The 18581-nt window shown below is 42.5% G+C and overlaps 1 protein-coding gene across 1 annotated transcript in view; it reads left to right on the top strand.

The window, feature by feature from the left end:
- Positions 1-18581, top strand: part of LOC308302353 (protein diaphanous homolog 1-like) — a gene marked incomplete at its 3' end in the record, with an annotated part of 81362 nt that overhangs the window by 50916 nt on the left and 11865 nt on the right. The window contains exons 2-13 of the mRNA XM_080746608.1: positions 1511-1537; positions 2404-2574; positions 3596-3697; positions 4512-4642; positions 4975-5058; positions 5161-5224; positions 6010-6152; positions 7618-7723; positions 8128-8238; positions 8487-8605; positions 11743-11859; positions 16757-16872. Coding sequence (XP_080602734.1) covers positions 1511-1537; positions 2404-2574; positions 3596-3697; positions 4512-4642; positions 4975-5058; positions 5161-5224; positions 6010-6152; positions 7618-7723; positions 8128-8238; positions 8487-8605; positions 11743-11859; positions 16757-16872 — 1291 coding nt within the window. The remainder of the gene's footprint in view (positions 1-1510; positions 1538-2403; positions 2575-3595; positions 3698-4511; positions 4643-4974; positions 5059-5160; positions 5225-6009; positions 6153-7617; positions 7724-8127; positions 8239-8486; positions 8606-11742; positions 11860-16756; positions 16873-18581) is intronic.

Genomic DNA, 18581 nt, shown 5'->3' with positions numbered 1-18581 from the left:
AAATATATTTAATAGAATAATAGAATTGTATTTTCAAAACGAATAGTGGTTTACAAACCGTTTAGTCGGATAACCGAATACACGCGCACATCCCTATTGGAGAGGCCCACATTGTGTGCAGCCATTGTGCGCAGCCATTGGCCGCGCACCAGATTTTTTCACCTTCCGGACACCCCGCGAGGCCCCAAATACTAACCGATGAACGGTTACTGTGATTTTAGGTCTCATCCCAGTTTTTCTGGTATAAAGAGTCTAATAATGTTGTGTGTAGACCATCCAGGAGTAGTCAAGGAAGCTAAGGAGTAGTGGGCCGGTATTCATATGATAGACAAGCCAGTGGGCCAATTACATAAGTTATATTTACTTTGTGGTCCGGCCATTTTTTTTAATGGCCAGCCTCGACCGGCCGGCAATGGACTGGCCTTTCAGGAGTTGTCCCGCTTTTCCCAATGGCCAGCACGTCCCTGGCTTTCACTGTGGGGGGGGGGGTGTGTGTGTGTGTGTGTGTGTGTGTGTGTGTGTGTGTGTGTGTGTGTGTGTGCGCGTGTGCGTGTGTGTGTGATGTTGTGTCCTTACTGTCCTATCCCACCTTGACCTCAGACATTACCACACAGCTATTGCCGCTGTTCTATTTTGTAGCCTTATCACGAGACTTAGAGGGCTGCTGGCCGCTGGCTCCTCTTTCAAATTTGAATACGAGCACTTGATCACCTCACAAAACCTAAGCACACACAGATGATGAGATTTGTTGAGCGCAGCGTAGCTACTAGCTGCTTTGATAAGGAGTCTTTTAAATAAATCTCCAAGCTCTGTAATTGTGATAAAAAAAAACATATTTGGCCATTACACACACCACACTGCCGCAACATGGCGGTGAGGGCCGCGCAGCGGCCTGAACTTCTAGTGTTTTACAGTACTTTACCTTATGTTTGAGCATGTGTGAATCTCTATACATCTCAGTGTTCATATGTAGCTTGCCATTATAAGATTCTTGGGGTTTCCACGGGTGACATTATTAGGTGCAGTATGACACCTAGTGGCCAAGATGTGTACGTGTAATTTGATTTGCCCAGCTCTAATTGTCCTGATGTTTTCTCCCTACCCACCTGGACTAAATGCAGTGATTTAATACTTATAGGTCAATTTTCATTCAGTCATTACCTTCTGAAACTGTGTTAATTAACTGTGCTAATTGTGTTAACCTAGACTGGCCTCAGGCTAATATAGATACATGTCCTTTACTGACCCGCGTTGGTGCTGTAGATGTGTTCTAATGAAGTGGTTGACTTCGACTAGTGTGAGTGATCTATCTACCTGACAGTCATTCTCTATGTCCTGCCATCAATCAGTGACAGATCCCTGGACTCAGTCCACCCTTCTGATTGATTTCTGTTTAATTAATTCTTCTCTCCCTTTATCCGTCTCCCTTCCCATCACCGTTTTCCCCTTCTCTTCTTTTCTCTTCTCTATTCTGTGGCTTTTTTTCCCCCTGCTCACGCATCACGTCCAGAAACTCAAACGGCTGATTCCTGATGAGGTAGGTTTGTTACGGCGTGCACAGCTGTGTCCCTCCCTGTGCACAGCCACCTATACTATGTTCTGTGTATGTGTTCAACAAACCCAACACACTAACAATCCTTCATGTCACTGTCTGTCTCACTAACTTAACCTCACTTTAACAACTTGCTTTGTTTTGTGTGGTACTGTCACGTATCGCACCAGAAAGTGCATGCTTGGGAGATGCACACTCACTGACGGCATTGCATACTTGGCGCACATTGGCTTAACTAAGCTTACATGTGCCCAACCTCTAAAGGAAGTGTTTGCAGGAGGTGTATGCACACAGCGGACAATACACTGTGACTAAGACACATATTGAGGGCTTATCACAACATCCATAAAAATCTGAATGGAATGAAGCCGCATCAATATTGGCTTAGGTTACATGTGCCTGACATTGTTTGCCTGCCCCAGTTTTACGGTTTTACCATTGCCAGCGATCTACATAGGCATTTAAATCAAATATTGACAGCACATTAACTAAGGCTGTTAAATCCTTTTAAAAGGCAATCACTTCATGTTGCCTATGTTCTTCTGCCAATGGTGACTGCAAGCTGAAGTCTGTCATTTGACCATGTTTGTTTGTAAAGGTGTCTGTCACATGTCGAATCCCTTATCAACTTTCCTACAGTACAACTTAAAAAATATATATATTTCAAACCCTGGTTAAAATTGGTACACTAAACCCTGTCATTCTCTATATTTCAATTCTTCATGCATAGTATTTTTTTCTTTTCTTTTTGTGACGGTGATCAGGGATTGGTACCTGACCTAATGCTTCTTTTAGTTCACCATTGCTGGTTTCTCCTCTAACCTATGCCCTCTGCCTCCACGCTGATCCAGCTGGAGCGTTTCACCAGCATGAGGATGAAGAAGGACAAGGAGAAGATGGGCTCTGCGGCGTCTGCGCCCAGCCAGCGGCACTCCTCAGCCAGCTATGAGATCAACGACCAAGGTGCCATGCTACACTCCCTCAGTGATGAAAACATCCTGGAGCTGTTTGAAAAGATGCTGGTGAGAGACACAGCCTAAATGAGTGTGTATAAAATGAGCCTGTGTATTTCAGGCATGGGGTTAAGAGCGTCAGCTGATCCTGAATCACTATTCAAATATTTGCTGCGTTCTATGAACAAAAGTAGTTCAGTGTGGCCCCGTTTTGGATAAAAGCCTTCAGAGGTAGCGATCCATTAGCTGTAAATGATCATTTGACACATTAATCATGTCAAAAACAAACCCATTAGAGCTTGTCTTGTGCTTGTTTGTTTATTTATTTATTATTTGTTGTATTGTCTATTCCATTGTGTGAGCGGGTGCAGTTTGTTGTCCTACCAAGCTTTAGAAACTTGCCAGTGTGTTGTTTACTGGCACGGCAGCTAACAATGGACCAGAAAAGTAATTTGGCTGTGAAAGGGGCACTGGCACTGGCAACAGAGGTCCCAGTTTCTCATTTTGTATCAGTCTGCCGTGTGTGAGTGAGTGTGAGAGTGTGTGTGTTTGTGTGTGTGTTTGTTTTCAGGTAAAGGTTGTTTTTGATTGTATGACAACAGAAAGTTTAAAGCAGGAAATCATCCAAATATAATCGTTCAGAACGCAGGAAAGCAAAGCATATTGTGATCGACAGACTGATCCTAGAGCTGCAGTGAGACGTGTCTGTTTGCTTAGGTATTTTATATTTTAAATGTCATGACTGCGGCACAAGATAGATACAAAGCAGGAATACTGTCTTTGTAAATCAACCCTGTGGGTACCATGAACCAAGTTATTATTTTGTTGTGACCTTTTTGCTCGTTATTTACTGTAGAATAATCTTTAGGAAAATAATCGACAGTTGCTGTTACCCCAGATACTGTGGTTGTGATTCTAACCTGGGAACATACTACACTAGTACACATTTTCCTCTCACAGTAAATTTCTCAAACACTACACCCCCCCCCCCTCCCTCCCTCTCTCTCTCTCTCTCTCTCTCTCTCTCTCTCTCTCCCTCTCTCCCCTTTTGTTCCTCTTTTCATCTGTACACTTCCTTTCTCCTGCACAGGTGGACATGAACTTGAACGAGGAGAAGCAGCAGCCACTGAGAGCGAAAGACATCGTCATCAAGCGAGAGATGGTCTCCCAGTACCTGCATACCTCCAAAGCTGTCAGTACTCACCTCAATTAAACCTAATACACAGTAAAACCTGAGTGTTCATTTTAACAGAGGTGACCAAACAGACCTAGGCTTATCACAATTTTTTACATAATCGCCTAATCATAAGTATTTGAAATATTCGCTATTATTTTTGCATAATCGCCAACGTGTTGAAATGTTGTAATCGTGGCAGCCCTAAACGGACCCTTATGGGTCCATTTGGTTACACACAGCAAAATGCTCCCTTGAGAAGACATACAGTATGACCCAGCTGCAGTATGTGGAATAATACTAAAATAACAATATACTTTATTTGCATAGAACTCTTAAATGCTGCACGGGTCTAGCCCAAGTTGTGTAGTGTGTTATGGTACTGAGAAACACAGTAGTTGGTGTATACAGAAAATGCTAGCAAAAATATGGTAGCAATGCTGCCAAGAAACAAAAGCAGCTGTCTTTTTCCCCCAGCACCAGCTTCTATGGTGAAATGGTAAATAATGTTTTGGAGCACCAGGTGCAGTATAATGAAAACACCCCACAAAAGGCCCGGCAGAAGCAAGCACAGGTGGCCATAATAAATCGCTCACTTGAGTGTAAAATGGTCTCAGTAAATACCTTCACTCAAACTACTGCCGCCTAGTTTTGTGAATGTTGGAACGACCACAGATATACTGTACAGATATACAGAACAGCTGTGAATGCAAGATACACATTATTTGGATCATCTATGTGTGCGTGCCTGCCTGCCTGCGTGCGTGTGCGTGTGTGTGTGTGTGTGTGTGTGCGTGCGTGCGTGTGCGTGTGTGCACGTTATTTGTGTTAGGGTCAGAACCAGAAGGAGAGCACCAAGTCAGCCATGGTGTACATCCAGGAGTTGAAGTCGGATATCCGAGACACACAGCTGTTGAGTGTTCTGGAGTCACTACGAGTCTCACTCAATAACAACCCTGTCAGGTGACACACGCACACACACACACACACACACGCGCGCGCGCGCGCACACACACACACACACACACACACACACACACACACACACACACACAGGATAAGGCTCTGTGCAACATATGGCCGTCTATGTCCTGTGTCACTGTATTGATTTACTTGTTATTGTACCTCTTTCTCATTCCCTTTCTGTCAACTAACAAACCTGAACATAATGTACAGTACTATATACTGTATAGTATACAGTATAGTTCTACACACTGCATGTTTTTACCATCAATCTTCCAATTACTGTCCTTGACCACTGTGCTGAACCCTTTGGACTTTTGTCCATTTTCCAGCTGGGTGCAGAATTTTGGCCATGAAGGCCTTGTCCTGCTGCTCAACCTGCTCAGGAGACTGCAGGAGGAACGAGACGAGTACCCGTAAGAGAAACACGCTAATCCTAGGCAATATAGCCATGGTACATTGTGTGAACATTGAATGTACGTAATAATGAACGCTCCTTCTCTACCTGCTTTCACCAGCAACGTTGGAGTAAAGTGTCAACATGAAATCATCCGCTGTCTCAAAGCCTTCATGAATAATAAGGTATGGTGCCAAACTGCCAAATGAAAAGGTTTTCATTGTACCTGACATATTTTAACCAAGAGGTTAAAATATGTCATATGTCAATTTAGTGAATTTCTGCCAAGCAATAACGCTAAGGCTAGATTTATTTTGAGTTGAATGTATTTGTTAATGAATAGGTTTCTTTAGTTTACATTTGAATGCTGTCTTTGTCAACAATACTTTTCCTAGCTAGTGGTGGGTGCAATTCATTTTGACCACTAGGTGGTACCCTAAACTGAATCTGGCCCAAGTAATTTGGTTCGTGATCATCTTAGGTGACTTCGGTGCTGATTACATTTTAGATTATGTTAAAAACCTTTCTCATCTTTATTTAGATTATAGTCATGCATACTTCACCTAACCACCATGAGCAATCTGGAAAATCAAATATGGAAGATAAAAGCGGATGATTCATTAAGCAGGACTAAAGACTCAGAGACGGGAAGCATTATTGCAATGGTTCCCTAGCTGTGCTTTTTGGGGTTCCGGGAGGTCCCCAGATATATTATTTTTAATATAGCATCAAATTCAGTTTAACCACTTAAAACCTATATGTTGGATATTTGAAAATAGCCAATCTACAACGTTTTGAAACATTTTAACAACATAAAACTTGTATGGGGTCACTGGCACAAAATATATGTTATTGATGGGGGTCCCTGGCCAAATTATACATATTCATTTGGTGGTCCCTGACATGAAAACGTTTGAGAACCACTGTACCCTCCTGCCCCCATCTCCCTCCTCTAATCCTACCACTGCAGTACGGACTGAAAGCCATGCTGGATTCGCCCGATGGGATTCCTTTGCTGGTACGAGCCATCAACCCCAGGATACCGCTGATGATGACAGACGCCGTCAGGCTACTCTCCGCCATCTCCATCTTGGATCACTCAGACGACCGGCTGTAAGTACTAGTTAAAGAGTGGTACCATTCACACGACTCATTTTTCCACAGAACTTCCCAAGCAGTTGTTCTGAACATGTGCAAGTCTGTTCCAAAGCTCAGAAAGCAGAAAATTCATACCTAATTGCTTCATACTTTCCCTCAACTTGTACATCCAATTCAAAGTACTAGAGTACATATTACACTGTGTATTATATAAATTCAACATTCACCATCTCAACCATGTGCATTCAAGAGGTGTAACCTACAGCCTTGTTACAGATACAGAGGGATGCTTATTGAATCACCAACAGTGCACAGGCACCAGGGAAACAAATGAAATTCACAAACTCGCTGCGCTGCTGAACTCACATTACTCAAACAGACAATCATAAAGTAGTGATCACGGCCTATAGCAAACAGGGGTTTGCAGAGTCATGAGTTGGAGTAATGATGGTAATGCATGGAAAGCAACGCACGGAGCTTTCCAGGTAGAGAATAATAACATTCAATGATTAATAACATTCAACTTAGGTAGAATCTGTTGTGCGGTTAACAGGTGAGCTTGGTCTTAATGGATCACAGTGCCACAGTGATAGCGTTTTTGGAACAGATGGTTACCCAGATAGTCAGGGCAGGCAGACGGCACCTCCCACTCACCCCTTTGGTCCGTCTTTACAGAGGACAGTGTCCTTTAAAGAGGACGACTGGTGACCCACACAGCAGTGCAGACACCATGCTGGAGCTCGTCCTTGGAACAGGTTGAGTCAGTGGTGCACAGACTGCCTGCTTGCCTGTCTAGCTGTCTTGTCTGGCTGGCTGTCTCTGAGGCCACAAGGACGTTTGTGTTAGAGGACAGAACAGAAACTGACATTGAATCTGGGGGAAAAATAAGCAGTGATTAATGTCCAGGCATATTAATTGAGATGAATGAAATATTCAATCAATACCTTATATTCAGCTGAATTTAATCTGTATGAACTGAGGTAGGGTGAAACATGCAAGGGTATTGAATTTGAGGTAATTCCCCTGTGAGGTGTGTATGCTCTCTCCCTTCAAGCTTTATTGACATGAAAGTTCAGAGACATTGCCAGAGCGATTAGATATAAATTAACATATTATATTATGAAACAATTTCAGCATTGATGAGAAATGAAGGAGATAAACAATAACAAGAGATGAATCGACTAATGACAGTTCTCATGTTTTGTTTGTTTTGGGTTTACACTCTGAATTGCAGATATATTTTGCTGCTTGCAATGCACGTCTTTTCTTCAAGGAGATATTGCATTTCGATTTGTTCAGAGGATGCATCAAATAAATACTTTTCATTTATATTTTATTTAATTAAAGAACGTGGTTCTCATTTCACTATATTTGCTGTAGTGTTATTTGCTACTCTCTCTGCCTGATGAAGCATGCAAGCAAACAAACAACTATATTATAAGCCTGTAACTGTGTGGTGGTGTTGTTTGTGTGATGACAGTCATGAACGTGTTCTGGAGGCCATAACGGTGGAGGCAGAAAAACTGGATATCGAGAGATTTCAGCCTCTACTCACGGGCATGAGCAAACATAATATCGCTCTAAAGGTACACACACACACACACACACACACACACACACACACACACACACACACACACACACACACACACACACACACACACACACACACCCCTCTTGAATTCTGAAACACTTGATTGCACATTATAACTCTCATGCGATGTTACTGGACCTTACCTGCATTTCAAAATTCACATAAAAAATAACATTTAGACAATAGATGTAATTCACGCACAGTAATATTTCACCTGGTAGTTTTAGTTTGACACTTTTAAAAACAACATAGTACAGACAATCCTCATTGAAAGGGGGTGTCATGACCTTTTGTGTTGGTTCTCTGTAAAACTGATTACCAGCAAACATCCAGCTAGCCTCCCTGTGGTGTGTGTCTGTTTGTAGTATATCGCGCCATGTTGTGTTTGTTTGTCAGGCTGGCTGCATCACGCTCATCAACGCTCTGATCAGCCGAGGAGAGGAGCTAGACTTCAGGATCCACATCCGCTCTGAACTGCTGAGACTGGGACTCCAAGAGCAGCTGACGGTAGGGAACCCACACGCACACGCAGAACATCTTGATTTCTGTGTGCTTGTGAACACACACACACACACACACACACACACACACACACACACACACACACACACGCACACAGTGCCGACTCTCAAAAAGTTTTCTGTTGACTGTGTCTAAACTTGGTTATTTGACTGACACGCTGTCTCCCTCCCCGCTGTCCTGATGACGTGCCTCTTCCATCTCCCTCCGTCCTCCTGCCGTCCGTGGCCCTGCAGGAGGTGAGGATGATCGAGAACGACGAGCTCAGGGTACAGCTCAACGTGTTTGATGAGCAGGCGGAGGAGGACTCTGAAGAACTCCGAGCGCGCCTGGAAGACATCCGCTTTGAGATGGAATATCCTTCAGGTCAATTTAGCCTAGGAATGCCTGGTATAGGCCAGGGCCAGGTTTACAGGTCTGCCCGCATTAAAACACAAAAGGTTTTTCACCTCATCATCACCTCTTTTTCAGGTCACTATTTTCTATTATGTCGTTATTACATTTAAATCACTATTGATTACTGGGCTAAAGTATGCAGTCGCTCGTTCACAGCCAAGGCTGTCGCTCTGCGTCGTAGTCACTGCATTTTGCATTAGCATGCGTGTCATACACGGACACAATCAAGAATGAATTGACGCCTACAGTAACATTTAAAAATGAGTTTCAGCTATCAGCATAGAGCTGAATTGAATTGACTCTTCTTCGCACAATGTTAATCATTCATTGACAGGGTGACCCGTAATCTTCTCAGTAAATTAAAACATTATTAATCATTCGTTTTATGGGTATATCTTGCTAGGCTGTTGGCAGGCCACGACACCAGACACTTCTTTGTCTTTGCCAATTATCTGGCATTATCATGATTGTAATCATTCTTGTCAACTTGAAAACAAACTATCAAGCAAATGTGACAGAGCATTATTGCTCTTCAGCAAGTCTGAATCCTTTTATTAATGACAGATGAAATGAAAAAACAAGACTGATAACGTGGCTCCCCTGTGGATCTCAAACCTCATCCATTATTGGACAAGTTGTCATCCCAATCTGACCACCATGGGTCATCTGTGCTCGATATTATCTGACGTTGATGACACGTCAGAGTGATGACATCAGTCAGCTCCATATTTAGGAAATGTTTCAGCACACTCCAACGCCGACTTCCATACATTATAAAATGCAGGAGGTACTTCCTTAGAAATGTGTTGCTGATTGGTCCAATGCTTTGATAGGTTAATTCTGGACACTCACTGAATGTTGTCTATAACATACAGAAGTCCCCAGATTGAACAAATAGGCCAACAAATGATCCGTTATTAACTTATTATCAATCCAACTAGTGTGCATTAACCTTTATATAGGTTAATGCACTGTTAATACACTTGCTATAAGCTATCCTGATTAGCCCTATTCACGGCCCGCCCACTCAGCAAATTTCTCAGCAACTTCCTGGTGCTGACGTCAGTTTAGAAGGGGAAACTATAACAGAAATAGCTGGACTTAAAGACAACAAATAATTATTTCGAACGGTAAAGTAAATTATAATGCTTTGTGCCTTTTACTATCTTGTGTTCTTGATCATGCTAGCCGTATTTTATACTTGACTATTCGGAAATTGCATTAAATTTGCGATTTCTGTGTTAACTCTATGGGCTTTTAGTAGGGTTTCCCCTTCAAAGCGTGACTTCACCACCAGGGGGATGCTGAGTGGGCGGGCCGTGAATAGGGCTAATTCCCGACCATTAATACACTTCAACATTCAAACAGCAGATCATGTGAGCTGTTATTCGCTGGTGAAAATATAATATAGAGGTTTTTGTCATTTATAAAAGAAGGGACGTAACTTCCATGCTTTAGTGAATGTGACCTGTAGTCACCCTGCATACCCCTCACCTGGTGTGTCAACCACTTACAGTATAGGGAAGCACGTGCATCTATAATCAGTTGTATGTACATAAAGTGCATAATTGTGCCTAATACTTGTATGCCTAAAATGTAAATCACTAAACATTTATAGCAGAACACGACCTATTGTTTACTATCGCTCAACCACTTGTTAATAACTTGATTCAGTGTTGCTGAGGACAAGAATGCACTTTTAATATGGTATCTATCAAATGTAAATGAGAGGTGATGAGAAGGGGTAACCTCAAATTGAAGTTAAAAATGTCTCCTCTAAAAAGGTGCTAACATGTTAGAATGTGAAAACCAATCTTGAAATGAGCTTTCTGCACCATGCAGCGGTTAAGTCTAGCCCTACAGTACTAATAGATAATATTTTATTTTAAGATAAGAGTATTTGAAATGCCCAAAATAGCAATAGAATACTTGTGCAAGACACTCCCTAAGACCCTAATGATCTCAGATATCTCATAAAGGCAATGGTTAAAGTCTCAATCGTTGATTTTTAGTAGTTTGCTGTACATAGAACAACAGGAACATATGTTTATAACGATGATACTGAAACATTATAATTTTACATATTGTCTAATAGCTTAGGAAACTTTAGCTTTTCTCTTGCCGTTTCAAATTCTGAAATTGGGACTTGACCTGACAAAAATGTTCAGTTGTGAGATGTATTTTGTTTGAATCCCTTTATCATATTATTATTCATGTTAAGAATAACTAGCTTCTCCCATATCAAGTCCAATTAAAAATAAAATAACCACAAATTCAATTTAAAGCAATAGCAAGTCTACCTCCTGACTGAGTCACTGCTGCCCATAATGAGTCACCACTCTGAAATTGTTTAGTATAATCACCAAGTGTGTGGTCCAAAAAGAAAAAAAGCTAAATCTGTTGCTATATCTGTGGTCTCCCACATAATATTTGGGAGATTTTAAATACTCTATTATTTAAAAATATTATTTAAAATCTCTTAAGATTTGAAAATCCTCTTGTGTGCACTCTGTGTCATCTGTAGTGCTTTTAGTGATCAGATCACCATTCTTTGATACATTTTCCCCCTTGAGAAGTTACCATATCTCTACCAAAATGTTTTGTATTTAAATGGGAGACGAAATTAAAGTTGAACCGTCTATTCTGTATTTTTGCAGGCAGTTCTGATTTTCACCACCAGGTGTCTCAATGGTTCCGTTAGGGTGGTGCATTCATTCTCTCATAATTATATAGATAGATCTGATGGTAACCACTGTTGAAGCTCACTGATACACTGAAATGAAACCAGATAAGCTAAAACTTTAAGCAAACTGCTCTGAAATACACTTAAACTAGCCTGCTGTCTTTTAACTGTGGAAAGAATGTCAAGCAGTGTGTTCTTGCTACCAGAGGGCCTATATGCCTTCCTGTAAACATGCAGGCTCTCTATAATACTTATTCTCCCCTATTAGGAACATAATTATACGGTAAAAATGTTTCCACCTCCCCTTCTCACTTTGAGAGCGATTATTTAGACCATGTGAATAGTTAAGTATATGTAAATATGCAGTATATGTTGAAGTGTTTGTCATTGTTCCTTAATGGGTGTTCCTGTACCGATGTGAGGGAGGTGTTTGATATCCTCCTCAACACAGTGAAGGACTCAAAAGCCGAAGGCCACTTTCTGTCCTTGATGCAGCACCTGCTGCTGATCCGCAATGATTATCTGGCCAGGTAACACACACAAACTCATCAATACATGAAGATTTAAGGGCCTTAGGCTGTAAAGGCCCTTAGATACTCTGTGGCTTATAGATTTTTGTCTAATGAATAATGGATGAATGAATGAATAACATAATAAGGACTGCAATTCCAAGGCGCATTCCTCTGGAGTTCACAAAAATGTGTACGGGCACACACGAACATTGGCAACTGCAAATATGCATGTTGAATTCTCATACGTGTTTGGCTTTGCAAGTATGCCCTCGGTATTACACCATGATAAATACAAGACCAAAACATAACGTTGCTGTCGGGGAGAAACCTTGTGCTGTCTGTACTTTCTGTCCAAAACGGGTACTTTTTTGTGGAATTATTTGTATCTGCTTTTTCAGTGAATATAATAGCTAGGCTCTGTGAGCAGTTGTACAGTAAATCACATGTATAGAAAATATCCTATGTTCCAATGGATCCAATGTAGTTATTATTTGGTCACAAGCTCTTATGCTTTTCATTCATAACATATTTATAAAGCCCACAGACAGACTTTCAACCTGGCCTCCCTATTTTGTTGGCCCATTATAGGAGAAAGCTTTTCAATGATCTACAAGCTCACAACATATCACAATATTATTTGTGCTACTTTGTCCAACAAAGTATAACATTGTGCGGTCATTCATGAACAAAATGTAAAGAGATGAAATATGGACAAACAAGGTTTCTGCCTAACGGTGACAATATTTGGACCGGACCGCCGGCCATATGGAGGATGACTCTTCCTTGTTATTTTTTTCCATGTCCCTCTTTCCTTCCACCCCCTCCTTCCTCTCAAATAGCCTCCCCCTTTCCATTTCCAGTGTTTATTTTCCAGCACGCCGTTCTACAGCTGTGAAATTAATACATGCAAAAGAGTCCAATTCCATTTTAATAGAAATGAGCACCTTCACCCGTTATCACCAGAAATATGCTAATATGCCTCGCGGAGGCCCCCGGGGGGTTTAGCCGAGGAGAGAATGAGTGGAAAGCAAGATGGGGATAGAATAATAGAATGAACAAGTCCAGAGATGGCGAGCTGAGCGCTGAGAAAGCACACACAAGCTCACATGCACACAGTATGCACACACAGTTGTGCTGAGCTGTTTTGCTGGAGAGGTCGTTGTGTCAATTTCATTAGACAGGAAGGAAGTTGTGGTTGATGTTGAACACTGGCTAGGATGGGGAGAGCTGGGGAAGTGGAAATAATTTAGAATAAGATTCTAACAACGGTAGACCCATCTATTGGGACAAGCTACCTTTCCCTGCATTCTTGCCTCTCCAATTGCACATAACCATCATGTGAATCTACGTATCTCTCCTTAATATTATAGCTATACTATACTCTACTTCTGCCCTCGCCAACCCCCTCCCTTCTCTAATGTCCTTGGCTGGAGTGGGTTCCCTTTGTTTAGTTTTCTTTAACCTCTGTCCGCCCTCCTTTCCTCTCTCCCTACCCTCCATTGCCCTCCAGGTGATCAGAGCAACACAATAGCACTGGTACGTAATAGAGTCCACAGAGAGGCAGAGGGCAGGAAAGTACAGCTTGGAAATTACACTGGTGGAAAGGGAGAGATGTGGAACGAGGGAGAGGCACAAAGGAAAAGCAATGGAGAAATGTGCTAAATTGGTAGATGTGAATAGACAGAAGCGGAAAGAGAGCGAGGGCGGTAGAGGTAGATTGCACGGACGTGTGCGGCCAGTGACTGACATGATGCATGCTTCTTGGCCATTTGTTTTTTTCCTTTTCGGGCTCTGCAGTGTGTTTCATTCTGGCCTGGAGATGCAGTCCTGAAAATGAACCAAAATGAGGACTGACACAGCCCAACACAACAGCACAGATGCACACAAATACACCTTCTTTTACCCTCCAACCCACACACAGTATGCTTATGCTTACTTGCTATATAGCCAGGGACCCACAAGCCCAAAAGCTCAAGGAATAGGCTAGGACCTGTGATTTTCTGCCGTACTTTTTATTTCTGTTTTATCTATTTGTTTGGTCATTAAGGTCCACAGAATGAGAGGCCTGCTCTGCTGGAAACATCGCGAAAAAAGTTATGGCCATTTGTATATTCACTGTCCCATCGACTCCACTAGAAATATTTAAAAAATAAAAAACATCTGCTTTAAAGCCATACTGTGTAAGATGCCCAACTAGTGGTCATTAGCCCTATAGCAAACCGCGGTCGCGTCCGCGTCTTTCGGACGTTTTTCGTACCTTCAGACCCCCGCGTCTGCCTCCACCTCGCTGAGATCTATCTTTTAAGGGGTCCCTTGTTCCTGTGCGTTCAGTAATTCCAGAGATACGGACTCCTTCACCCTGCCTGGTAGGCGAAATTACCTAGAGAAGGGATGGTACAAACGGGCGACAACAAATATGGCTGCCATAGCGACCCCACTTCAAGATGCGCTGTGATTGGCCGGCAGTTGTATAACCCTCGCTGTGATTGGCCGGTAGTGTGATGACGCAATTTTGGCGCGAGATCCGGTCCACGGCAAGGATCTCAGTTTACATACAGAGAAGGCTTTACAGGCTGAAATTCACGGCGCGGATCTTCTAAAACTTTTGTGATTTAATAGTTAGGAGAATTTTAAGATTTGTTTTATAAAAAAAGTTACATAGTACAACTTTAAGTTGCATGTGAGGGGTCAAACAATGGGTTCTTCATGATTCTGAATCCATTGCAAGCATTTGTTTTGCATGAAAAACATTCCTTGGGTTAACTTTCGCCAGCCCAAAACTGTGAAAAGTGGGAAAAAAGTGACTGGGTGGCTGAAATCTAGCCAAAGAAATGTTTTTCATGCAAAATAAATGCTTGCAATGGATTCAGAATCATGAAGAACCCCTAGTTTGACCCCTCACATGCTAATTAAAGCAGACATTTCTTCTTTTTCTAAATATTTCTAGTGGAGTCAATGGGACAGTGAATATACAAATGGCCATAACTATTTTTCCAGCAGAGCAGGCCTCTCATTCTGTGGACCTTAATGACCAAACTAATAGATAAAACAGAAATAAAAAGTACGGCAGAAAATCACAGGTCCCCTCCCATTTTGGTGACTGGGTCCCCGGCTATTATACACACACTTGCAAATTAATTACGTTCTTGTCCGTTTTATGCCCATATATGGAGATCCCTGTCCCCAGTGTCATCAATATTAATGGCATATCTGGGAATGCCCATATATGGGCATGTTCTGACATGCCCATATGTTCTGACATGCCCATATATGGGCATTCCCAGATTTTTTAATTTTTTTATTTAACCAGATAAAAACACATTGAGACATAATCTCTTTTTTCGAGTGTGACCTGGCCAAGAGGCAGAAATAAAAAATTATACAATCCGTGCTTTACATACAAGACATCAACAACAAAAATAGAACATACATGATACACAAAACAGATACCCAAGAACAACTCCAAAAATACAAAATTTACACTAAATAAAAACGAGTTTACATTTCTCAGGTAGCAATACACGCACAGTGTGCACACTGTACCCACAAAGGAAGAGATCTACAGAGCAATTATTATAAGTCTGAACAAGTCAACACAGATCACACTTGCAAATTAATGACGTCCTTGTCCGTTCTATGCCCGTATGGAGATCCCTGTCCCGATGTCATCGATATTGAGGGCATATCTGGGAATGCCCATATTTGGTAATGCACATATATGGGCATGTTCTGCCAATCTCAACAGGCACTGTTGAGATTGGGTAACTGGTCCGACCGATATACATCGGGAGAGTGTTTTCTGCAGGTCTTTCAGTCCGAGTGTATCAAAGGGTGCGTTCGGAAATGCGCACTGGGTGTGTGCTCAGTGTAGTGAGTGCCTAAACCCAATCCTAATCCTAACTCTAACCTCAGTAAAACTATGCCTAAACCCAACCCTAACCTCAGTAAAACTATGCCTAAAACTAACCCCAGCCAAGAATTGGCACATGTCGCCCTGAGGCGTCTTACTAGTAGTTTCAGATGAAGGACGTTGTTAAAGAGGAGTTGCTAGAATTGAGCGCCTTGCCATTATGTCTGCCCTACAAGTGGACTTCATCGCCGTGGCTTTCATTCAAAGCTTGCTTATTGTTAAACTGTCCGATAGCTTGTCATCATCCAAAGCCCTCAGAGTGGTTGGTTGATGAACTGCCTCATCCAAACATTTCCACAAAGGAAACAAGTCTGCTGGGATTCAGGCCAGGGTCCTTTTCTTTTCTTTTTTTAATATTTATTTTTTAGATGCAAGTATTTCTGTTTTTACTCCCTTTTCCAAAACGGACACTAGATGTCTCTCTTGCTCCACGGATAAACCTCAGATGAAAGAAAAAAAGAATAATAAGTGAAGTGAAGGGAGGGAGGGAGGGAGGGAGGAACAAATATGAGAGAGAGAGACAAAGGAAGAGAGAGAAGAAATAAATAAAGTATTGAGTTTGTGACTCTCGGAGCGTCACACAGGGTCAGAGAATCAGACACCTCCAAAATTGAGTGTCTGTGTGAAACCAGCTAGATCAGACACAGGACGCTGCACACACACACACACACACACACACACACACACACACACACACACACACACAGACACACACGCTCATACTTGCAATCCCACTCACACACAATCAATCTTTGTGACAAGAAAGTGAAGTTGTCACGCTCATGCGGACAGCCAATCTCAGTCGCAAAGACAAAGTGACGTGTGTGTGTGTGTGTGTGTGTGTGTGTGTGTGTGTGTGTGTGCGTGTGCGTGTGACTGTGTGTGTGTTGTCATTGTGGAAAAACTGAACACTCTGTGAATATAACATGCATCACATCACACCTTGTTCTAATAATACTTGTAAATGTGGTGGTGTTTTCTTTTTTTTACCTGTCCTCCCCCTAGGCCTCAGTACTACAAGTTGATGGATGAGTGCATTGGTCAGATTGTGCTTCACAGAAATGGTGCCGACCCAGACTTCAAGTGCCGTAACCTCAGCCTGGACATTGAGGTTTTGATAGGTGAGCTACAAGCACACGTGCACTGGACCACACACACACACACACACACACACACACACACACACACACACACACACACACACACACACACACACACACACGGTATATAGCAGGAATTGAAAGGTCTGGAGACAAATACCACATTTCACATATTTTCCCTCATTTTATTTGAAGGCCATTTTCTTCCATTTGATTCATATGGCCCCGCTTGAGGGAGAGCACTGTTTGAGGACACGGTTGGATGATCGAAATGAAGTCACTCTCTACCCCCCCGCCCCCCCCTCAGAAATGAAAGCACTCACGAGTGAACACGCATGCAAGCACAGTCCCATTGTTCGACATTCACATACATACTCACATGCAACAATATATGATGGATAGGCGATGAAGCTGATGGAGTGCACCAGACAGACCACAGGATGGTGCCAGAGAGAGAGAGAGATGTCAGTGTGGGTTGTAGAATACAGCTACAAGTCTCACCATCGTACAGTTTGTGGGAGCTTAAAAGACAGTATAAATGCAGTCGTGTGAAGTTTTTAACAATAATGTCTCTTAGTCCCTGCTTAATTGACTGTAGTTCAAGCACCATGGTAAAATGGTGCCTTTTCCCAGGCAATGTCACTGATGGTGTGGAACTGAGAGCGGCGCACACCCTGATGCAGTCACATCGTTGGAAGATTTGAATCCGCCTCGTGACACTTGCCACCTCTCATACTATCACATTATGTTTCCTGTCTGACCGCACTACCTGCTGTCCAATACAATGCCTCTCCCCGTATACAGTATACTGTATATGCTGTATACTGTAGTCTGTCTGCAATAAACACAAGCACAGTCCATTGACTAAACTAAAGTTAAACTGAGAGAACCGAGTGGGCGTTGAGAGGCCATGTCTCCAGAGTTCAAAACTCCTTCATGGCGTCTCTCTGTTGCTCACTGTAGGAGGCTCTAATTGTACTGCTTCTAAATGTGTCCTGCTGCGCGCGCGTGAACACACACACACACACACACACACACACACACACACACACACACACACAGTACACAAACACATTGGCTGGCCTCCTTTAAGGCTGCCAGTGTTATTATCGGTGGAAAGCAGCCCAATTCTGCCCTGCATGCATTATTTAGTGTTTTTCTTTGAACTCTGAAAATTCTGCACACAGGTTTTTTTCTCTCTCTCTATTAGAAGCCTGTCCCATTTAGCCTCGCTGCCACGACAGACGAAAGCAACCCCCCCCCCTCCATCCACCCCTCCCCGCATCACACACCCAGTAACTGTATATATTCAAACAGAAACACACATACTGAAAGATATGTGGGCTGCAATATTATCTTCCATTTCTTTTCATTTTATCCACCAGCCGTTTCTCTCTCACACTCTCTGCTTCCTCTGCCTAACTTCACACTTGCTACACACACACACACACACACACACACACACACACACACACACACACACACACACACACCACACACACACACACACACACATGCACACACACACACACACACACACACACACACACACACACACACACACACACACACACACGTGTTTGTGTATGTATAGTTTTTATTCCTTTGCACACTTGCCCATTATTTTTGTTACCACTTGGCATTTCTTTCTGTGCACACCTTCTCGTTTCACTTGCCGTTAACTTTTATGTTCCCTGGCTTTTCGTGCAGCTTTCCATCTGAGCGCTTTC

This window comes from Nannobrachium achirus, assembly GCF_963921795.1.
Source record: "Nannobrachium achirus genome assembly, chromosome: 17".
Lineage (NCBI taxonomy): Eukaryota > Metazoa > Chordata > Actinopteri > Myctophiformes > Myctophidae > Nannobrachium > Nannobrachium achirus.
Note: the sequence above shows the minus strand (reverse complement) of the source record. Positions and strands in the feature narration are given on the sequence as shown.